The sequence below is a fragment of the Cervus canadensis genome, chromosome 17, assembly GCF_019320065.1.
Source record: "Cervus canadensis isolate Bull #8, Minnesota chromosome 17, ASM1932006v1, whole genome shotgun sequence".
NCBI lineage: Eukaryota > Metazoa > Chordata > Mammalia > Artiodactyla > Cervidae > Cervus > Cervus canadensis.
In genome coordinates, this window is record NC_057402.1 from 12,083,074 (window position 1) to 12,103,895 (window position 20,822).

Sequence of the window (20,822 nt, forward strand, 5' to 3'; positions counted from 1 at the left end):
CACCAAACCACGTGGAGGGTCATCAAATGAGCTGAAGCTTTGCCCGAGAGGGACAGGGTGCAGGGCCCTTTCTCATCATCCTCCTGTCTCTAGATGCTCATACCCCAGGGGTGCAGCCAGAATTCAAGGACTGGCCCTTGGGGCCACACACACTTGGCGTCTGGGCTGTGTGTGCTCCACCAGCTGCCCCTGAGCGCCCCACTCACCCACCCACCCGGCTAAGCCTGCCGTCTGTCTCTCCCATCTGCAGGCTACGAGGGTGTGAGTGAGTTCTTCACCGACCTCCTGAACCACATCGCCAGTGTGCTGCAGGGCCAGAGCGCGGGCGCGGCGGGCACGGGCGACGTGGCCCCACTGAGGCACAGCAGGCTCCTGGCGGAGCAGGCGGGCGGCCTGGCGGCCGAGCGGACGTGCAGCGCCAGCCCCGGCTGCTGCAGCAGCATGATGGGCCAGGAGCCGCCCTGGACGCCCGAGGCTGACGTGGGCGCCGGCAGCACCGCCAAGCTGCCGCACCAGAGACTCGGCTGTACCGCCGCCGTGTCGCCCAGCTTCCAGCAGCACTGCGTGGCCTCGCTGGCCACTAAGGCCTCCTCCCAGTAGCCTCGGAGCCCGGGACCCAGAGAGACGGCGTGGGCCGCAGAGCGCGGCCGCTGGGCGAGCAGCTCCCAACGACGGTGACGCTACTACTAAGGATTCCCAACGATCTGATTCTTCTTCTACTTCTTTTTTTTCCTTAATTTTTAACCTGATTTTCTGATGTCATGATCTAAATGAGGGGTGGGGGTGGGGATGGAAAGGAACCCCAAGTAGTCCAGCCTCGCGGCAAAGGGATGATCCCGCCTGGTTCCTGCTGTGCAGATGTCTTCACCGAGTTTACACACGCTTGTGTTTTCAACACTAGGTCTGAATGTGAGGTGGGGCTTGCGTGCGTGCGTGTGTGTGTGTGTGTGTGTGTGTGTGTGTGTGTGTGTGTGTGTGTGTGAGTGCCTGGGTACGCCCACATCTGTCCTTCTCAATGGCTGCTGTGGGCTGGTCCTTGGGGACCCTGGAGCAGGCTGTCCCGGGTCAGGCCGTCGGTGGCTGAGCAGAGCGAGTAAACGTTTCCCCGTCTCTTCCCGCCCGGCCCCTACACCCCGGCCCGGCCCATTTCTCTTACCGATGGCCTCAAGCCCCACCAGGTGTGCAGCTGCCCCTCCCAAAAGCGTGACCCCAAGGAAACCAGAGGCCTCAGCTTCCCTTTCCTTGGGGAAGTCCATGCAGCAGGTCTGAGCTGTGATCCACCTGCTGCCACTCGTGAAAGCCAAGGAGGAGGACGCTTCTCCGGGAAGGCCACAGCCCCAGGCTGGCTGCCTCTCTCCATGTCCCACTCCCCGGAGTCCACTGGGCCCGTCAACACATGTCCTGTGCGGCCGTGCGAAGGGTCCGCCCTTCCCTAACCAGGGGCCGCTGCTCCCCGGACCTGGGAGGAGGCTGCCCGGCCGAGAGCCTCTGGGCTGATCCTGCCTGTGCCAAGGATTTGTGCTGTGACTTTGGGCAAATCATTCCAAGAGTTGCTGGGCACTCACGACCAGAGAACTCAAGGGCAGGCTCAACGCCCTACCCCTGCGACGCAGCCTGTCCTTCTGTGAAGTCCACCCAGATGAGCCTCCCCTTGGCACCCAGGCGATCGGCGGGGGTCCTCTTCCCAGGCCGGACGAGGCTGCCAGTTGTTCCACGCCTGCCCGGAAGGCCTGATCCATACCCCTCCCGTGTTCACTGCCCACCCCCAGCACTGAGCCAGCCAGGGGCGAGCAGGCTGCAGCCCCAGAGGTGAGAAAACGTTCCCTGCTTCTCCCGTCCGAGCCCCCAGCCCCTGATGGCAGCAGACCAGCCGACCACCGGCTAATCAGTCCAGTTCCACAGTCCAGGTGGGCAGGCAGCCCCCTTGGCAGAGAAGGGGACCAGTGAGGGGCTTGATCAGTCCTCTGTCAGTATGCCCACCCGGTGGGAAACAGCAGACCCCCTGAAGCATGAGCGTGTGTCTTCAGATATCAGGCAGTCAGAGGGAGGGGAACAGGCCTCTGGGCCGTCGTGCGAGGTCCAGGGAGGGTGCCACGAAAGAAGCTGCTGAGCCGGGCGTTCGGAGGCACCTTCAGGCCTGGTCAGCAGGGACACGGGGGTCGCCTGCCTCTAGGAGAGGAAGGGCTGGGGTGAGGGGTGCTGCCCTCCGAACTGGCCGGCTTGTCCTAGAAACCAAGGGCCCGCCGACAACCGTGTTTACACGACTTGAGTGTTGAACCCCGATTATAATGTCTGTACGTCACCTTTCCTCGTCTGACCCCCGAGCTCCAGGGGAAGCAGGAAAGCGTGGCCGGCCTCTTGCACTGCTTTGTCTCCAAAATAAACTACTGAAATCAAACTGCATTTCACACGTGTTTACAAAACGTTGCTGAACGTTTCTGTCCTCCTGCCGTCTTTTAATAAAACAGCTTTACCTTCTGGAATAAAATTCCAGTCCTGATCGCCTTAGGACAGATCAGGAGTGCAGGGTGACTCCCGCGCCTGGTGGGGCCCCTGGTCATGTCATGTCCAGATTAATTGCTGCCTCCCCCACGGGGTCTCACATGTTAGCATCCAGGGCCCAGATATTGAGGAACTTTCCCAGTGACGTGGCGCTTTCCACCAGCCTCGATGCGGGTGGCCAGCAGGGTGACTGCCTCTCCCAGGAGTGGAAACCAAGGATGAGGGTCGGCTTCATAACGGCCCAGGAACTGCAGAGCAGTGGGGAAGGGACCGGTCCACTCGAGAGCGTGTGTGGGCCTCTCCCCAGCTGGTGAACCCCATCTAACAAAGAGTAGCTGACGCTGCAGGGGTGAAGGAAGCTGTGTCAGGTAGACAAGGCTGTGGGCAGCATGAGGCATCACCAAGCGACTCCCCCTTCAGTGTTACTGGGCGCACTGACCGGGTCCCAGGACACAAGCCAGGAAGTTGGTCTCCCCCTAGGCCTCAGTGTCCCTGGCCTTGGGGCCTCCTGCCAGGGGAAGACAGACCTGCCTGGAATGCTCTCTGCCGTTGCAGCCTTTTCTTCACTAGGGCTTGGTGCTGCCACCTCTGATCAGTCTCAGAACCTTCGAGGGCCCATAGGGAGGGACTGCTCTGGTGAGCTGCTGGTAAACTGGGGGTCGGGGGCAGGGGTGTTGGGACTCCTTCCCCAGCTTCTGTTTGCTAGTTGGTGGGCTTGTTGGGGCCTTGGCCCTGTGGCATCTCTGGCTGTGGTCTGTGGCTGGGGCTGCTGAAGGCCCTCTTGACTCAAAGGGCCCCAGGAGCAAGTGCAGGACCACGTTTTGCCTGAGGCCTCGGGTCGGTTCAAAGGGTCCCTTGCAAGGTCTCTGCCCTGCGCAGCCTGGAGCAGTGGCCACAGGCCGAGTTCTACTTGCAGGTTACAGTGTAATGTGGTTTCACACGCACTCAAGCCCCGACTGAGTGTGGGTGCTGGATGTCTGTCTTCCCCAAGAGAGCCTGGTGGCAGGAGTTGCCATTGGCATGAAGGTGTCTGAGTTTGCGGGGGGTGGGGGGTGAGTAGGGTTGGGCGAGAGGTTCCTCAGTATCACCCGCAGGAGGCAGACACAGACGGAGGTCCCAAGAAGTGTGTTGTTCAGTCACTCGGTCGTGTCCAACTCTCCGCGATCCCATGGACTGTAGCACGCCAGGCTCCCCTGTCCTTCACCATCTCCCGGAGCTTGCTCAAACTCTCATGTCCATCGAATTGGTGATGCCATCCAACCATCTCATCCTCTGTTGTCCCTTCTCCTCCTGCTTTCAATCTTTCCCAGCATCAGGGTCTTTTGCAAGGAGTTCGTTCTTCGCATCAGATGGCCAAAGTATTTGGAGCTTTCTTTAGCTTCAGCATCAGTCCTTCCAATGAATATTCAGGACTGATTTCCTTTAGGATGGACTGGTTTGATCTTGCAGTCCAAGGGACTCTCAAGAGTCTTCTCCAACACCACAGTTCAAAAGCATCAGTTCTGCGCTCAGCCTTCTTTATGGTCCAACTCTCACATCCATACATAACTACCGGAAAAACCACAGCTTTGACTATACAGACCTCTGTTGGCAAAGTAATGCCTCTGCTTTTTAATATGCTGTCTAGGTTTGTCTCCTGAGGAGTTATGTGGGGGTATTGTTTAAGTTAATCCCATCAGTGAGGGAGAAAACAACCTTGAAGAGAGGATTCTTCTCTATCCAGAGGACTGCCAAATATGGTTTATGGCAGATTGAAGGATCCTGGCAGGAAGCTGTAGTTTTCAAGCCAGCTGGGAAGAGCAGCTGTTGTCTGCCAGGCGGCCCCTCTGAGACCAAGGGAGACTGTATGCATTGTCCTTGCGAGGGGGACTGGGCCTTGGCTCAGGGAATCATTGTCCACAGAGAACCCACTGAATGGCTCCTCTGATATCCTCGGGGTTTGCATCTGCCCTGTCCTCTCGCCCTAGAGACTGACCCTTCACCCAGTGGGACCCCCGATAGCTCCTCTCCCTTCCTGGGCCACGGCTCAAGGGCCCCCGTGCTCCAGAGATCCTGAGCAGAGTGTCCTGAAGGAACACACCCCCTGAACGTGGCTTACCACGAGACAGAGGAGTGCATCCAGCCTTGAAGGAGCCTGGCCACGCCCTCAGGAAGCCTGGTCACACCCGCGGGGAGCCTGGCCACGCCCTGTGCTGTAGGCATAGTCCTACCGTTGCCAGAGCCTGAGTCTGAGATGCTGCTGCAGAGGCCTCCAGACAGGTGGTTCTCCCGTTGGTCGTTGATCGTACCTTCTGCGACACAGGCTCGGTGCCCCTGCCTCGGAATGGCCCTCCCCCGACACGCTGTTCACTGGAGAGCTGCCTGTTGGCGTGGAAGCACCAGGCCCTCTTCCTTCTGGTTCTCACCACCAGGTCCCATCCAAGGCCCCCTGGGGCCTTTTCCGGAAATGGTTGCATTTTTGCTCTACATCCAGTTATCCACAATCTGGTGACTTGGAAGGGACTGTCTCCTTCCCACAGCCGAACCCACCTCGGCGTCCGGTGTGGATCCCAGTCCTCTGCAGCAGGCTTTCTCTTTGGGAAAGCTGCTCCCAAGATGCTGGCAGCTCCAGTTTCAGTCCTGACACCTGTGCTTTTGACAAATGCTACGTGTTTTGATCCCGTTCACGAGCCATGCTTGTCAGAACCCCAAGCTGACTTGTACTTCATTTGTGTACACATGTATGTATATAATGTTTATATGAATCTATACATACTGTCTATAAAATCATCACTTCTGTAAAAACCAAGAACCACTGGCTGTTTTGATTCTGTTGCATATTTGCTCCATGTGATGATAGCAACAGGTGGCCCATCTCCTGGAAGGGGTATTTCAGGGACGAGGTGTCCCATGTTCTCTTTATTTGTTAATTGTTCCTGGAGGTGGATGTGCTGACAGTTGACTAGAGGAATACAGTTAGTGTCATGTTTGTTATTTCGATAACTGTCAGGGTTGTGGGGGGGGGGGTTATAAACTTGTCTCATTGAAATGTGAATAAACACCTCATGGCACCAGCTCGTTGAGAGTCCCTCTGTGCTTCACGGACAGGCGTCAACAGCAGTGGGCCCGCTCTCCAGGTTAGGAGAGGCCCAGACTTGCCAAGACCCCTCAAACGACTTGTGTCATCACTGCAATGGTTTTCTAGTCCAGGCTGTTTAGACCCCTCGAATCCTTGCCATGATCTGGTGAGAAGCTAAAAAGTATCCCCATTTTATAGATGAGGAAACTGAGGCTGCAGGCACACAAGAAATGCTCACCCAAACTCTCTAGCTGGGCTGGGGATTCCAACTGCAGTCTGATGTCAAAACCCACGTTCTGCAGGCGGTAGATTTCTTGAAGTCAGGGCTTGTCCAGGCCATTTCTGTGTGCCCAGGCCTGCCAGGCTCAAGGCAGCGGCTCACAAGCGTTTGATGAATGACTGAATGATTGGCCCTGATAATCAGCTGGTCCACTCCAGTCCAGCAGATCAGCCTGTCTGTTCTGATTCATAATCCTGCAGCCCCTGTGGTTACATGTATGGGGCATCACTCTTGCCTGAGAGTTTGATGAGTCATCTCATCCTCTGAGCCTCAGTTTCATCATTCTCAAAGTTGAGACTAAGACTACCGCGCTATAGTGAACCATTGAACTTCAAATGCCCCAGAGCCCTATGCATGTATCAGGTCAGAGGAGATGACAGATTTGTGCCGAGGGAGGGGTCTGCAGCTCAGAGGCCTGAGTCAGGAAGTCCAGAGCTGGCTGGGCCTGTGGCCTTGGTGGCAGGTACTATCCTGGGGCTGTCAGGGCCTCTACCCTGCACAGAGCAGAGGCTGTTTCTCAAACCAGCCCCGTCCTTGCCTGACCCAGCTCACGTATGGCTGGCAGATGGGGGAAGTGTTATTTAATCCCACACGCACTTTGGGGCAGGTGTCAGCACCCCCACTTCACAGATGAGGAAACAGATGTTTTGAGCAGCAGTATCACTTGCCCTCCAATCCCAGGATTGAAAAGCGGCCGAGTCGCCCCATGGCTGAGTCACCCCAGGGGGACTGAACCTCCCCTTGTCCTTCTGCCTGAATCCATCCATCCCACCCCACTTGGAGCCAAGATGGGGGAAGTTCAGAGAAACAGGAAAGAGCCCAGAGCAGATTTATTTTCCTTAGATAAATTTCATACACAATATAGTCAGGAGTCCTCAGCTTTCGCCTAAAGATCAGTACTTATTGCAGTTAGGCCCAGTGGCTCTAATGGTGGAAGGGAAACTTTGAGAAGCCTGTCTGTGTTCAGAGACAGGACAATCATTGAAAGGCAGGGGGTCTGCCTTGCAGAGGGGCGCACTGGGGCAGGGGTCAGGAGCAGGAGGAAAAGAGCGTGGGGGCAACAGGGTGGGCTGGGCAGGCTGGGGGCGGCCTCCCTCCCAGAAGCAGCACCCGGGGCCATCTGGCCGGGACCTGCAGGAGGGACAACAGAGCCGGGCCCACGGGGTGTCTCGGGGCCCTGGCTGGTGGGGCCAGTCGGCGCCTCAGCCCCGCCGCAGCTCCTGCAGCTGGTGGGCCACCTTCTCCAGCTCCGCCTCGATGGCCGACAAGCTCTCCAGCTCCTGGTCCTAGGAGAGAACACCCAGAGTCACCCGGGCGCTGGAGCGTGGAGCGCACAGTCAGCCTGTTGGCTCCCGGCTTAGCTGTGTGACCTCGGACGGGTGGCTTTGCCTCTCTGAGCCTCATCTATTTCATGGGGACAGTGAAGCTGCCCTGCTGCGCTGCTCTGAGAAGCCAGCGTGCGAGAGTGTGTGCCCCGACCTCATACTTTCCCCGGTGGACTCTTATTCAGGCCCACCTCCTCCTCAGTGGCTCTGGGCAGGCATGTGGGAAACCAAGCCTCTGGTGCCTTTCAGAGCTGCTTCGAGCCCCCCAGCCCGAGGCTAAGGCTGTGATAGTGGCTTCCAAGGGGAGGCCGTGCCTGGGTGTCCTGTCTGCTGCAGGCCTCCCTACCCAAGGAGCAGGGGGCTAGCACACAGGCTTGAGGACATGAGCACTGCCTGGACGGGACCTCCAGCCTCCGTCCCTGTCACTGGGTCCCCAAGCTCTGGCTGCCAGGCCGGTCCAGGGCAGGCGAGGACCCTCTGGGACTGACACCCACAAGAGCATGCCCTCAGATTCACAGCAGGAGTCAGCCATACCCCAGCTTTGACCGAGAGGGCTGGTTTTCCAGGAGTCCCTACCTGGGCCCCAGTGAGAAGAGACGGACAATGGTTGCCAATGAAATGGGGACCCTAGTGGCCCCCATCTTGGAGTAACCCCCCAGGCAGGAGTTCTGTGATTCTGGGGTCATTTTTTCTAAGATCTTTGGGCTGAGTCGGGGGGCCCTGTCCTGTCCAATCCTTAGGACTCGGGTCCCCATTTCTCCTGCCTGTAGTCCAAGGGCCCCTCTGCCCGTGGAGAAGGGAAGCCAGCCAGTCCCTCAGAGCCCCTGGCTCTCCCCAGCTTCTGAGGGTGGGGAAGGCAGTGATGAAAGGTGCCCAGCCTTGGGGAGGGGTGGGGGGCAAGTGGCTGCTTCCTGAAGCCCTGTCCCCTCAGTCCCTGGGGACACAGGCAGATGACCACTCGGCAGCAGCTGCCAAGGAGGAGTCTTCTCCCTCTCAGACTGCTGGGACCCAGGCCCAGGCCCCTTGGTTTGGGGACCCGAGGAAAGGGCCGTATTGTCTTCCGGGTGGGCAGAGAAGAACACTGGGGCCACGGCCTCGGACACACCCCAGCCCCCAAAAGGCCCTGATGCCCCCCTGAGAACTAAAGCCTGAACCATGGACTGCCCCCCCACCCCGAAGGCCTCCCCCAGCTCCAAGCTGGTGTTGCCAGCCTGCCCCAAAGTCCCAACCCATCCCCTCCCATGGTATCATGTCTCCACACCCCTCTGAGCTTCCCAAGTAGCCCTGGGCATGCCCAGGGTTTCAAAGCTTGTGTGCATTCTGATCATGATAATGAGGTGGGCAGAAAGGACTTCTTACCCCCATTTCACAAATGAGGGAACCGATGAGGCTCAGAGAAGGGGAGTGACCTGCCCAAGGTCACCCAGCCTAGGAGGAGGTAGACCCCCGGTCTTCGGGCACATGCCCATGCCTCTCCCACCCGTCACCACCAGATCCTCCCCACTCTGCCATCAGGACGGGAGGCAGGGTCTGAACCTGGGAGGAGGGTGCGGTTGAACTGCCTGGAAGTCAGGAGAGGGTACAGCTGGGCCAATGGAAGGGCCTCCCCAGACACCACCTGTCCCTAAGTGTCCCCTCCTGTCCTGCCCTCCCAGCTCTCAAGGCCAGTGATGCCCCGAGCCTGGATTCCCCCAGGCAGCAAGTGGCCCTCCCAGGCTAGCCCCTGCCAGGTCCTTTAGTTTCCCAAGCTCTCTCCATTCAAAGCTCCAAACACCATCCATCCTTGTCCTGCTTCCAAACCTGCAGAGGCTCCCTACTGCCTTTAGGACAAAGGCCCCTCCCAGCGACTCTAGGATCCGCTTCACTCACCAGCTCTTCAGCTTCTGTGTGCTGATCTGAATGTTTCTGTCTGCCTGTCCGCCAGCTTTGCTGGGTGCCCCCCACCACCACACGCCCTTTCTCCCGTGCCTTCCCAGTCTCCTGAGCGCCCCCTATCCAGGCGCCTCTCTAGTCCTGACTCCAAGGGGACAGTGTCCCCTCGGGGATGCGGGGCAGCACGTCTGGATGCAGCTGCCCCACAGCGGGGCCCGGGGTCGGCTCCCACCCCGTACCAACCTCTGGTCTGCGGTTGGCGCTGCCCTCCTCCTCCTTCTTCTCCTCCGGGTAGCCGCGCACCTGGAGGGGCAGGCCGGCCTCCACGCTGTCCTCCCGGAAGCTCGGCCTCCAGCCTCGCCGCAGTTGCAGCCCAGGACCCCTGAAGCCATAGCCTTGGGCCCGGAAGGAGAGCCTCATGGAGCGGTCGGGGTCCTCCTCCTCCTCCTCCCCCTCCAGCCGCTTCTCGGCCGTCAGCTCCTTGGCTAGCTGGTCCATCTTGCTCCATCGCTTGGCGTCCTCCCACTCCTTGGAGAGCTGCTCCTCCTGCTCGGGCTCCCTGCTCTTTCCACCACGGAAGAGGCCTTGAGGGGCCCCTGCCATCTCCTCTTCCTCCTGCCGGGAGTGTGCCCGCTCCCCCTTCCCCTCAGGGGGCTTGGCCTCCTCAGCCCCCGTCTTCCCGGCTCCATCCACGGCCAGAGCCTCGGGCCAACCTGGAGCAGCTGGTAGACAAGAGTGGGAGAATAAGGGAGTGGCTGCCAAATGACCCCAGCAGCAAATGGGGACCCCAAATGACCTCTCCGGGCCCCTGCTGCTCCCTGAGGTCTCTCTGTAGCCGCTGTTGTGACCACAGACCCTGTCCACCAGGTCCAGCTCAGCCTCTCACAACAGACTCCCCTTGGACGGAAAGGCCACCTCGACACCACACTTTACAAGACCCCCTAAAGTGCCAAGTCACCTCTTCCTTTAGCCCTGTCATCCCAGAAGACCCGACCCAGGGATCAACCGGCTGGGGAGGAAGGAAAGGCCCTGACCAGGCCCTCAAGGGGAGCCAGGACCTTTTCCTAATCCCTGGTTGAGGCTAACGGTGTCCCCAGACCAGCCTTTTCCCTCCCATCATGCTGCCCCTCGGTTCCCAAATCCCACCCAGTCACCCTGCAAAGCCCCTCTCCCCTCCTGGGGGTGGAGAGGGCCTATGTGGACTATCGAGAGATGCAGGGTTTTGGAACCAGATAAACCTGGGATGGAATCTCTGTGTTTACTACATATCAGCTGTGTGACCACAGGCAAATTACTTAACCTCTCTGAGCCTTGGTTTCCCATCTGGCAAATGGGAATAATACCTACCTTTCAGGGTTGTTGAGAAGGTGGAATGAGATTATGGATCAGGGCACCGCCCTCCCACTCATCCCCCTCTCCCCAACATATCTGCTGACGTCTCAGACATCAAACACAGTCTCACCCCTCTGCGTCTCCTTGCCGCCGAGGTTGGGGTGGGGTTTAAATGCTGCGGTGGGGGGGCTTTCTTCCTCTGGGACGGCCTCTCCAGCCTCGGCCTCCTCCCCCTTCTCCTCCTGCTCCTCTTCTCTCTCTGCCTGCCTCCCTTGCTCTGCACTCAGGCCCTTCTCCCTGCTGGCTGGACCCTGGGAGGGGCCCTCACTGTCCTCCTCGGCCTGTGGGCCTGCGTGTTTTGGGTTGGGGAGGCTGGCTTGGGGGTGGGTGTTGGAGGGGGCCTCCTCCTCCTCCCCAGGGGCCTGGTTGTCCTCCTCAACCTTGGACCCAGGTCCAAGCTCTGGGGAGGCCTGAGGCCTGTCTCCGTCCGAGTCTTCATCACTCTTCTCCACCTCTTTAGAATCGTCTCTTTTTTCTGCAGCATCCTTGGAGGACACCTCTTCTGTCCCCTCTACAGAAACAACAGAGCAAAGTCAGGCCCTGAGGACCAGGCTGCACATCGAATCTCCCCCGGGCCCAATTTCAGATCTTAGTCACTGTATCTCTAGGCTTCCAGCAAGCCCAACCCAACACACACATGAGAGAATTAGGGTTGCCCTCTCCAAGTCTGGGTTTGACCTCAGCACAACAGGACTGTGTTTCTTTCTTTGTAATTCTGCCTCTCAAAGAAGGATGTGATGACCCCTTGAAAATGACCCCAGAAGCTAGAGCCCTGAATTTAAAATTAAGACAGCAGATGAACTGCTGTGTGATTTTGGGCAAGTTCCTTAACCTCTCTGTGTAATGGGCACCATTACTGTGACGTCCTTCTCCCTTCTGCAAGCATTCTATCTTGAGCGTCCTGTGAAAGTATTCAATTCCTCAGTATTTGTCAACTTTCATTAAAAGGTATTTACCTGTACCTGCTTTGAAGACAGCTTTTCATCTAGTAAAAATCCCTCCCATTGCTAGAAATGATTACTGTCAAACAAGTCACTACCAAGTCCATTCCACCATTTGACTCCAGGACTGCAGGTGGAAGTGGTCCCATGCCCACTTTACAGAAACTCAAACCAACCCTTAGAAAGGTAAGGTGACATGTCTGTGCTCAGATGGCAGAGCTAAGCCTTGAACCCAAACCTCCAAATGCCAAGTACAGGGTGCCCTTTGCACTGACATATGGCTGTCTCCCCAATGAATGCTACCCTGTTCCTCTTCCTACCGCCCATGGCAGAGAACCAGGGTCAGCCAGACACTCGTTTCCATGGAACCAGAACATGTGAGCCCCTGCCGTGCCTCAAGCAGCCACCAGGGTGAGAGCCCTGGCCCACGTGAGGGCACGCCGGCAGGTTTCCCCTCTCAGCCCCGACGGATGACCGCTGAGGTCCCTGCTTCTAGGAACTGGCCCTGTTCACTCACCTTCCAGGTGCAAAGAGCAGGGCTGCAAGGACAAGCGTGTGACTGTTTCTAGCCAGAAAAGTGAGTTTAATAGAGCATCCCTCTGACCTAAGCCATGATCTCTGTGACCCCTAAAAGCTCTCTGTTTTCAAGAAGGATGATCCAGGACTTTCCTGGTGGTCCAGTGGTTAAGCAACCTCCTGCCAGTGCGGGGATATGGGTTCAATCCCTGGTCTGAGAAGATCCCACATTCTGTGAGGCAACTAAGTCTGTGTGCTAAAACTACTGCACACCGCAACTCGAGAGTAGCCCCCATTCACCCTAACTAGAGAAAGCCCACATGCTGCAACCAAAATCCAAAGCAGTCCAAAAAAAAAAATTAAAAAAAAAAAAAAAAGATGATCCAGATTCATTTAGTATTTCACACCTGCTCCTCTGGGATCTTGCTGCCCCTAGGCTATGCCAGGGCACCGCTAAATTCCCGGGAGGACAGGCACTGCCTCGGCCACTCGGAAGAGTCGAAGCCGCCCACCTGCCAGGCCTCCTGCCTGACCGAGTGCCAGCGCCTGGGGTGGGCAGATACGACCCATCAAGGGCTGCGGAGTGAGACGTTCCATCTCCAGTTATGCCTTGGAAAGGTGCTTCAACCTCCCTGGGACTCAAGTTTCCCCATTTGGAAAGAGAAGGAAATAAGAGCTTCCTTCCAGGACCCAAAGGAGGGGCTTCTGACTCCTTGGGACCCTCGGTCTATTGTAACCACTGTTCTCTTCATTCTCCTTCCCCTGGTCTCTGGCCAGACGGGTCGGCACTGACCTTTCGGCTCGGCCTGGTCGTTCGGCTTCTCAAGCACCTCTGAGAGTTCAGCCTCGTAACTGCTGTGCTGCTTCTGCTGATGTGTCCGCTCCTTGGCTCCTGGATAAGAAAACGAGAAAAGTGTCCCGTTTGGTCTAAGCCCCGCATGTGTGGCCGTGAGAATGGAGGCCTCTCTTTCCTCATCTGTAAAACTGGGCCTGTTCTGGGCCTAGCCAGTGAGAGATGAGGGGGCAGGAGCTGGGGCGGGGGGGGCGGGAGGGGAGGGCTGGCCGCCCCCTCCCAGCTAGGGCCCATCACACGACCCCATCACCTCTCCAGACTCCACTCCTCACCTGCGAAGTAAGAATGCTCCCTGCCTGCTGCCTCACGGAGTAGTGAAGACTCAGAGTGGAGGGCTCCAGGAGCAGGAGCAGGGAGTGGGGGGCCCTCAGAACCTGGCTGGCAGCTAGGTCAGTGGTCTCCAACCTTTTCGGCACCAAGGATTGATTTCGTGGAAGACAATGTTTCCATAGATCGGGTCGACGGGAGAAGGGTTTGGGGATGATTCAAGCTCAGTAGGGTTCGCGCTCTGAAGAGAATCTAATGCCGCCGCTGATCTGACAGGAGGCGGAGCTCGGACAGTAATGTGAGCTATAGGGAGCGGCTGTAAATACAGATGATGCTTCACTCGCTTGCCTGCTCTCACTTCCAGCTGTGCAGCCCAGAGACTGGGGACCCCTGGGCTAGGGGACCCTGCATCAGGAGGCAACAGTGACTGCTTGTCCCCTCGTGGGGGCTCCTGATTCAGGCAACACCTGTCCCCATGGGCCCCCATAAGCCCAGGCCGAACACCTGTCTGCATCCAAGCCCAAGGTCAGCATAAGACCCTTCTTCCTGCATCAGCCCAGGCTGCGCTGCCTCCTCTGACCGTCTCCACCCACCCCTGCTTCTTGACGGTGGCCCTGGCCAGGCCAACTCTGCAGCCAATGCTGGTTTTCCTATGATGGGAATTTCTGGGGTGGCCAGAGGTGCCTGACATGGTGGCTGTGAACCAGGGATTATGCCCAGATCTGGACCCTGGCCAACCAAGGTTCACACCTCCCGGTTAATTCTTTGCTCTATGACCTTGGGTGACCTGGGCAATCCAAGACTTGGGTGCTCATCTATAAAACAGAGTGGCTGCATCGTAAATGCTAGGATAGAGATGTGCAGAAGACATTATGAGAATACAGAAGAGGGAGTCGGTGGATAGCTAGATGGATGGATGGATGGACGGATGGACAGACATGTAGATTTATCTCATCCTCTTTTAACATAAAACAACAATGTACCTGTATATTGGACACTGTTTATATTGAACACACACACATGTGTATATGTGTGTAAACAGATGTTTCAGAACACATCTTCCTATCATAGTCTTCATTGACACTACATTTAATTATTTAAATATAACGCCAATCATTCAGTAATTAATTTAAAAATTACCATATTGTATCCTAGCAACCACGTGCAGTGGATGTCTGTCTTCCAGGACAAGTCTGCGAGAGGAAAAACGGTGTGCTAACTTGGGGAGGGCCTCAGGGAACCTTCCAGCTGTGGTTATTTTCACTCGCCTCTTCCCCCAAATCACTCTCCATTCGTACATGTGGCCCAGTCTGCCCCAGAGGCCTCAGAGTAGGGGTCTTCCCTGAGCCCAGGCAGCCTTTGCGCCCTCCACCCCAGCCCACCCCACCCAAGCCAAGCCCTGAAGATGAGCCTTTACTTTCTTTGCAGGGAGATATGAGACTCCTGCTCGAGGGCCCATTCTCAGAGAGAGGCAGGAGAATGCCCATGTTCCCACCCCCAAGTAAATAGCCCCTTCCCACAGGGAGGTGGAGGGCCAGAACCCAGGACCCATTTCTTTCCAGGGAGGCCTTCTGTTCCTCACAGGAACCCAGGAAGGAGCCTGGGGCTGAGCAGAGTAGCTAACTCCGTGGGATGACATCAGCCTAACTCTCCATTCCCAGTATCCTACCTGGGCTCTGCTTGAATATCCTCAGTGACAAGGAGCTCACTACCTCACAAAACCACTCCATCACCAACAGCATCAGTAGATTTTTGTTAACCTCCTGGAGAAAGACACACCTCACTCTGAAAGCACAATGGATGTCTGGGCTGTGTTTCGGGGCAAGCAAGATCCTGCTTCTCCCATCTCCGCTTTGAGCAGAAGCTCACAAGGGCAAAGGGACCCCTGCTCTCTCCTGGAGACCAATTTCTTTCCCATTAAACAGAGAAAAGAAGTCCTCTCTGTAACCGAGTCTTGAAAGTGCCCCCTCTAACATGGCTGAACTCCAGAGACCACAGGGTTTTAGAAGAGCTGCGTCTGGTCTTGGGATGTCCTTAACTTATTGTGTGACCTTGGACAGGCTACTCAACCTCTCTGGGCCTTGATCTCTTTAAGTGTATGAATGATAGACTGGGCCAAGTGGCACAGAGGACCCCACCTTGCCACTCTATAACAAAAAGGTGGTAAGTGAGGATCAGAAAGAAGACCTTGCTCAACCTTCCACCATGATTTTTCTGACTCTTAGGTACTGGAATTCACCCAGAATCATGTGCAGTGGTTGGAAAATACCTTGGAGAGCGAGGTCTTGGAGCTCTTTCAGCAAATTCTGATGTCGCAGGATTGAGAGGATCCGTTCATCTGCAATGAAGGGGAGTCGTTACGGGTGGTTTCCAGAAGACAGCCGAGAAAGAGATTGCCATCAATATTTTCAGCTGAGCACAAGGAATTTATTCTGGAAACTCAAAACCCTGGTAGTAGCAGCAAGATTGGGTCTGGAGATAACACTTCTGAAATGACTTCCTTTCCAAGTTTGCTATCATATCAGGAAGGTCAGCCACTGTCCCTGCACCCAGACTTCTGCCAAGAGATGGCATCTCCTGCAGTGATACAGGAATGTCTCCAAACACAACCTGTTTTTGCATCTCCATGCCTTTGCTAGTGCTGTCTACTTCACCTGGAGTACCCTCTTTTTCATTTTGCTAACTACTGATTTCCCACTTTTCTCTTAAATCCCAATCCTAATGCTAATGTTGGATCCAGCCAACACTGACTGCCTCCTTGCAAAAGCTTTGCCATTATCATGCTCACCCACCCTTGGTGTTCCTTTATTCATCACACATCTACAGGGTATCCAGGTGCCAGTGGTTGTCCTCAACCCTGGGGATTTAGCACACAAAATCTTCCTCCACAGGGAGCTCACATTCTGCGGGCTTGCTGTTCCCAGCCCTGGTTTCATTCTGCCCAGAATTCTAGTTAACTGTGTTCATATCACTCCCCTCTGCTAGACTGTAAGCTCCAGGCACACAGGGGCTGTTAGCTCTTCATCTCTCTGTACCACTCAGACCTCAGCCCAGACCTGGCTAAGGTAGGCACATGGTCAGTGACTACTTAATTAAATTGTTGATTTCCATCAAAAACCACACACTCATGTCCTTGCCTCCCAGCCCTGCAGGCAGCAGCCCCTCACCCCGAGCCTGGCCCGTACCTCCTCGAAGTGTTTCAAAACACTCCTTGCTGACCGGCATGGGACTGGGCTTGGACAGCGTGTCTGAAATGACCTCGACGATGCACTTCATCACCTGGGAACAGAATGGGGCCAGTTGGGGCTGGTCTGGGCATGGAGCTCAGCCCCTGGAAGTTCCAAGGCAAATTTCTAAGGAGGACATAATGATGCTCACTTTTGTCTTCAGGAGTCCATGGATACCTAGCTCAGGGGCACAGCTGTCCTTTCTAAGCCAGACAATAATAGCACTAATACTAAAAATCCACATACAGTGCTTACCAAGTGCCAGGCACTCCAACTACCTGGCCAGCAGGAGCCCCTCTAAAGTGGGGGTGGGTACCCTGCACCCTCTCATCCCAAGTGTTTCTCTACAGATGGGGAAGCTGCTCCTGGACATTAGAGGTGTAGCCCTGCAAAAGTACTTTAGTCTTGCAGATGCCCCAAAGGTCAGCTATCTCCAGGAAGCCTTTGTGGACCACCCAGAGGAGAACAAAGACCTTTCTTGGCTCTTTCCTGCCTGGAAACAAGACTTGGAAAATTGTCTCTAAATATCTATGGGGTTGTCACATGCAAGGAGTGGTAGCCTCACAGCCTGGCTCCATATTCACCCACTGGGTGAATTCCCTGGCTGGATGTGGGCATACATCTACTATATACGGGTGCCCATCCCAGGCCAACAGCAGCCATTTCTCTGAAAGTCTTGTCCAGTGGCCAGCAGGTGCTATGGATAATCAGACAGCTGATAAATGGATGATATTTGAAGATGGTGCCAACTGTAGTGTGGCATCCTAGCTGTGTGATCTTGGGCAAGTGACTTGACCTCTCTGAGCCTCAATTTCCACCTCTGTAAAATGTGAGTGAGAAGACCTTCTGACTCCCCTCCCAAGGTGATGGGGCACAGATGGGGAAATACTCTGTAATGCATGGAGTGCCAGACACAGTCAGGGAGGGATTCGCAATTTCCAGCCTGCTTCAGCTGCCTAGAGCTGGGCAGAGGAGCAGGAAGTGTCAGACAAGCATCAGGCAACACAGTGAGGAGTGAGGGGGTGGAAGGCTGTGTCTATGGGATGCCAAGGCAACCCGTTCAAGGATCCAGGATAGCAAACTGGCAGACAGGCTCTATAGTAGTCATGGCATCCTAGATAGAACATGCAGGTCTTCACCAGCTGCTCTGGTGTCTCTGACCCAGGCCGCTGAAAATATGATGGCCAAAGTGTCTCCCATAAGGAATCTGGCAAGGAAAGGCTTATAGCTTGCACCCTTCCTGCAACCACAAACCTTGCACTCGGAATATCAGATAATCAGATAATATCACCAGTCCATGAGGACAGATTCTGGGAGAGACAAATTGGGTATAGGTCCCAAGAATGATGGGGAGGTCAGGAAAGGAAGCTCTAGGCTATGAATAAAAATGCCTATTTACTGAGGACCAACTATATGTCAGCAATTCGCAGGAGTCCTATTCCTTACTTACCAGGGCTTCCCTGGTGGCTCAGCTGGTAAAGAATCTGCCTGCAATGCGGGAGACCTGGGTTCGATCCCTGGGTTGGGAAGATCCCCTGGAGAAGGGAAAGGCTACCCACTCCAGTATTCTGGCCTGGAGAATTCTATGGACTGTATAGTCCACGGGGTCACAAAGAGTCAGACATGACTGAGCTACTTTTCTTTCTTTTTTTTTTTTCATTCCTTACAACTTCCCTCAAAGGAAATATCACTATAGTGAGAAAAGGGAAAGCTCAGAGAATTCAAGGGATTTTTCCTAAGAGGACACAGGTACAATGAGTGGCAGCGGTTTTTTCAATTTAGGCCTGTCTGTAACTAGTGAATAGGAAATTTTAAATGAGCACATTGAGGTTGAAATCTCTTTGATGCTTTGGGTTTCAACTATAGCCTCTCTAAAGAAAATAGTTCCTGAAAAGGCAGGGAGTAGAATTTCTCTAATTCACAAGTGGAGATATCTGTGAACATCAGAAGCTGGAAAAACAGTCCCAACTCAGACGTGAATCAATTTTGGGAATATGCCCAACACACAGTGTCTCTTGCTGGCCACAGAAGCCCCCATCAATGTCTTCCAAGTCCTTTCCTGGGTGACCTCCACCAGAAGCCCCAACTGGCCTGGGTGCAGGAGCCATGATCAAGAATGTTTTTGTTGTGGTCCTTTGAGAGAGCCAGGGCTTTTTAGCAACTGTGGGATGGGGTGGGTGTATTGCTGGCAGAGCCTTGGGGAAGAGCAAACGGGGAGGCTGGAGCCAGGCAGATGAAGACTGTTCTCGCAGGACAGTGGACAACCAAAACCTCAGAGAAGTCACCCCCACCAGCCCATGGCGGGCCTACAAGATTTGGAGTGTTCAAGACAGTGGGCCTGGCCCCTGGGCCCAGTGGGTAAGACACAGCTCCCGCTGGGTTGCACACCCAGCTCAGAGGAAGCCGGGGAAGGCCCCACAGCAGGCAAGCAGGGAAATCTAGCAGACTTTGACATCTTCTTTTGCAAGCTGTCCCCAGGCTCAGCAGCCGCAGTGCTGGCCCCTGGCTTGATGCCAGACTCCTGCAGCTGCCCAAGATCTGGCTTTGAGGGGTCCACTGGGGTCTTCTGCCCCCCCATCCCAGTGCAAACCCACGCCCCTTCTTACCTCAGTGTCCCCTTTATTCATGGGGCTGTTCACAGGCAGGGCAATGACTAGGAAGAAAAAGAGAGCGGGGGTCACTCCTCTGCTCTGAGGGGAGAACCCAGTCCTTCCAGACCGAGTTCATCAGGGGCCCGTTCACCCCAACGCTCCTCCCTAACACCACCCCCACTCAAATGAGATGTGGAGCTGATTTTATTTCCCTTCCCAACTGCTACCCTCATGGGGGTGGCTCCCACAGGCTGCACTGAGAGCCTTAATCCTTCCCTTTGGGAAAGCTATGCTCTGGAGGGAGTGTGGGAGCAGAAGCCAAGAGCTATGAAAACAGGCCAGTGGCTGGGTGGGACTGAGGTAGGGGAGGATGAGGGAGAGGCAGAGAGCCCCCAGAGGTGATGGAAAAGAGGGTGAGGTGAGCGGCAGAGATGAAGGAGGAGGATTGGGAGAGGTAGAAGTCAAGGGCAGACAGACGGTGGGGAGCAGGAGGAAGAAGGGAGAACAGGGGAGCCAACAGCGGTCCTCCCATCTCCCCAAATGACCTTGGCCAGCCACGGCTCAGAGCCGGCGCTGGCCCCGAAGCAGCCCAGACGTGGGGTGGGGGCGACAGGGAGCCCTGTCCCGCGGGGTCGGGAGTCGGAGTCAAAGAGTCAGGTCTGCGGGTTCTGCGCCGAGGCCACTCTGCGGGGTCAGGTGGGAGGCGGGGCGCTGTCCGTGGCGCTGAAAACTCGCCGCGCCGGAGGGAAGGCATGGAGGGGCACGCGGCGCTGCGCGGTGCCTGGACCTCAGGGCAGTCAGGGGCGTCCAGGAACCTCTCCCCCAAGGGCCCGCACTCGCTCACCTTGCCCCGCGCAGAGCAGAAGCGCCAGGACCGCGGCGGAGCGCATGGCGAAGCCGGGGCGCCGAGCAGCTGGCGGTCTGAAGCCGGCCACGGAGCGCGCTCGGGCGAAGGACGGCTGGACTGCTCGCTCCGGGCCGGCTGCGGCGACGCTGGAGCGGGATGGGGGGTGGATGGTGGCGCAAGGTCTCCGTGTGCGTCTGCCTGTCGAACAGCCCTCCGCACTGGGCTCGGGCACTGCAGCAGTGGGGCATGCTCGCGCCCCGCTAATATACCCCGGACCCCGGAAATGACGTCATCGGATCCGCCCCTACCCCTTTCCCCATCCCTCCAGGGGTCTGGCAGCAGCTCGCCCCGCCCCCCCCAGCTTCACCCCCTACCCCGTCCCTGTTGCGGGTGGCCCCCACAGCACACAGTTCTTGGGTGAGGCAGCCAGGCGGACATATGACTTCAGGTGGCGGCACAGGGGACTCAGCTGATCGTCCAACTCTCGACGGCTCCACCGACCTGCTGTGTGTCTGTGGGCAAGTCACTTCCAGTCTCTGGACCTCCTGTTCCTCCAAAGTGCGCTGAGGTCCCCGCCAATTCTAACATGTCACTCCTTATTTCTGAGGGCCTTTGGAAGGGGGCTCCCTTCCTCCATCTCACTGGCTGGAGGCGTGCTCACCATTCTGGTCTCCCTCAAAAATCTAGGAGGTCCCCTAGAGGTCCCTGACCCCTTGTCTGAATTAGATCTCTCTGTGGCAACCCAGTTTTGTGCTTTCACAGTTTCTAGTTGTATATGTATTTATTTATTAGAATCATGTTTAGTCTTCATTGCTTTCAAAGTCCCGAGCAGGACCCTTGACACAGAGTAAATCCACTTAATTGATAACTGTTGAATGCACTGATTAAAAGTTCAACCCACGAACAAGTGAAGCCTGGACTCTGGCCGATGTTGGACAGCACTCATGGAGGGTGGCAAGGGAGGAGAAGGGAACAGTTCTTGACCCCAAACCAAAATAAGAGCCCTTGTAACTTCTACTCAGGAGACCTAGTGCAACCTCTTAGGCTCACCTTCTTGTGGCTGGTTACCCATGTGTGTGTTTGAGAACAGCTCTTACCTTCTCTTGTAGGTATGTATGTGTCCATGCTCAGTCGTGCCCAACTCTTTGCAA

The 20,822-nt window shown here is 56.1% G+C and overlaps 2 protein-coding genes across 5 annotated transcripts in view; one reads left to right on the plus strand and one right to left on the minus strand.

Moving 5' to 3' along the window:
* Window positions 1-2,403, plus strand: part of ITPK1 (inositol-tetrakisphosphate 1-kinase) — a 155,343-nt gene extending 152,940 nt beyond the window's left edge. For all 4 annotated transcript variants that reach the window (XM_043489524.1, XM_043489525.1, XM_043489523.1 and 1 more), the window contains one exon: window positions 251-2,403. In XM_043489524.1, coding sequence (XP_043345459.1) covers window positions 251-600 — 350 coding nt within the window. In that variant the 3' untranslated portion in view covers window positions 601-2,403. The remainder of the gene's footprint in view (window positions 1-250) is intronic.
* A 4,243-nt stretch (window positions 2,404-6,646) lies between these two features.
* Window positions 6,647-19,921, minus strand: CHGA (chromogranin A). Its single transcript, XM_043434468.1, has 8 exons — window positions 19,669-19,921; window positions 18,840-18,886; window positions 16,192-16,285; window positions 15,276-15,344; window positions 12,680-12,778; window positions 10,500-10,940; window positions 9,281-9,759; window positions 6,647-7,126 (listed from the first exon to the last, which is right to left on the minus strand). Exons 1-8 carry the CDS (start codon window positions 19,712-19,714, stop codon window positions 7,043-7,045), a joined length of 1,359 nt encoding a protein of 452 aa, XP_043290403.1. The 5' UTR covers window positions 19,715-19,921; the 3' UTR covers window positions 6,647-7,042.
* Window positions 19,922-20,822: the final 901 nt, after the last annotated feature.

Excerpts from the sequence above, each read along its gene's own strand:
- CHGA (XM_043434468.1), bottom strand. The coding sequence starts at position 19,714 with ATGCGCTCCGCCGCGGTCCTGGCGCTTCTGCTCTGCGCGGGGCAAG. Across the intron at positions 18,887-19,668 it reads TCTGCTCTGCGCGGGGCAAG|TCATTGCCCTGCCTGTGAAC; the intron begins GTGAGCGAGTGC and ends TTTTCTTCCTAG. Across the intron at positions 7,127-9,280 it reads GCGCCAACCGCAGACCAGAG|GACCAGGAGCTGGAGAGCTT; the intron begins GTTGGTACGGGG and ends GTTCTCTCCTAG.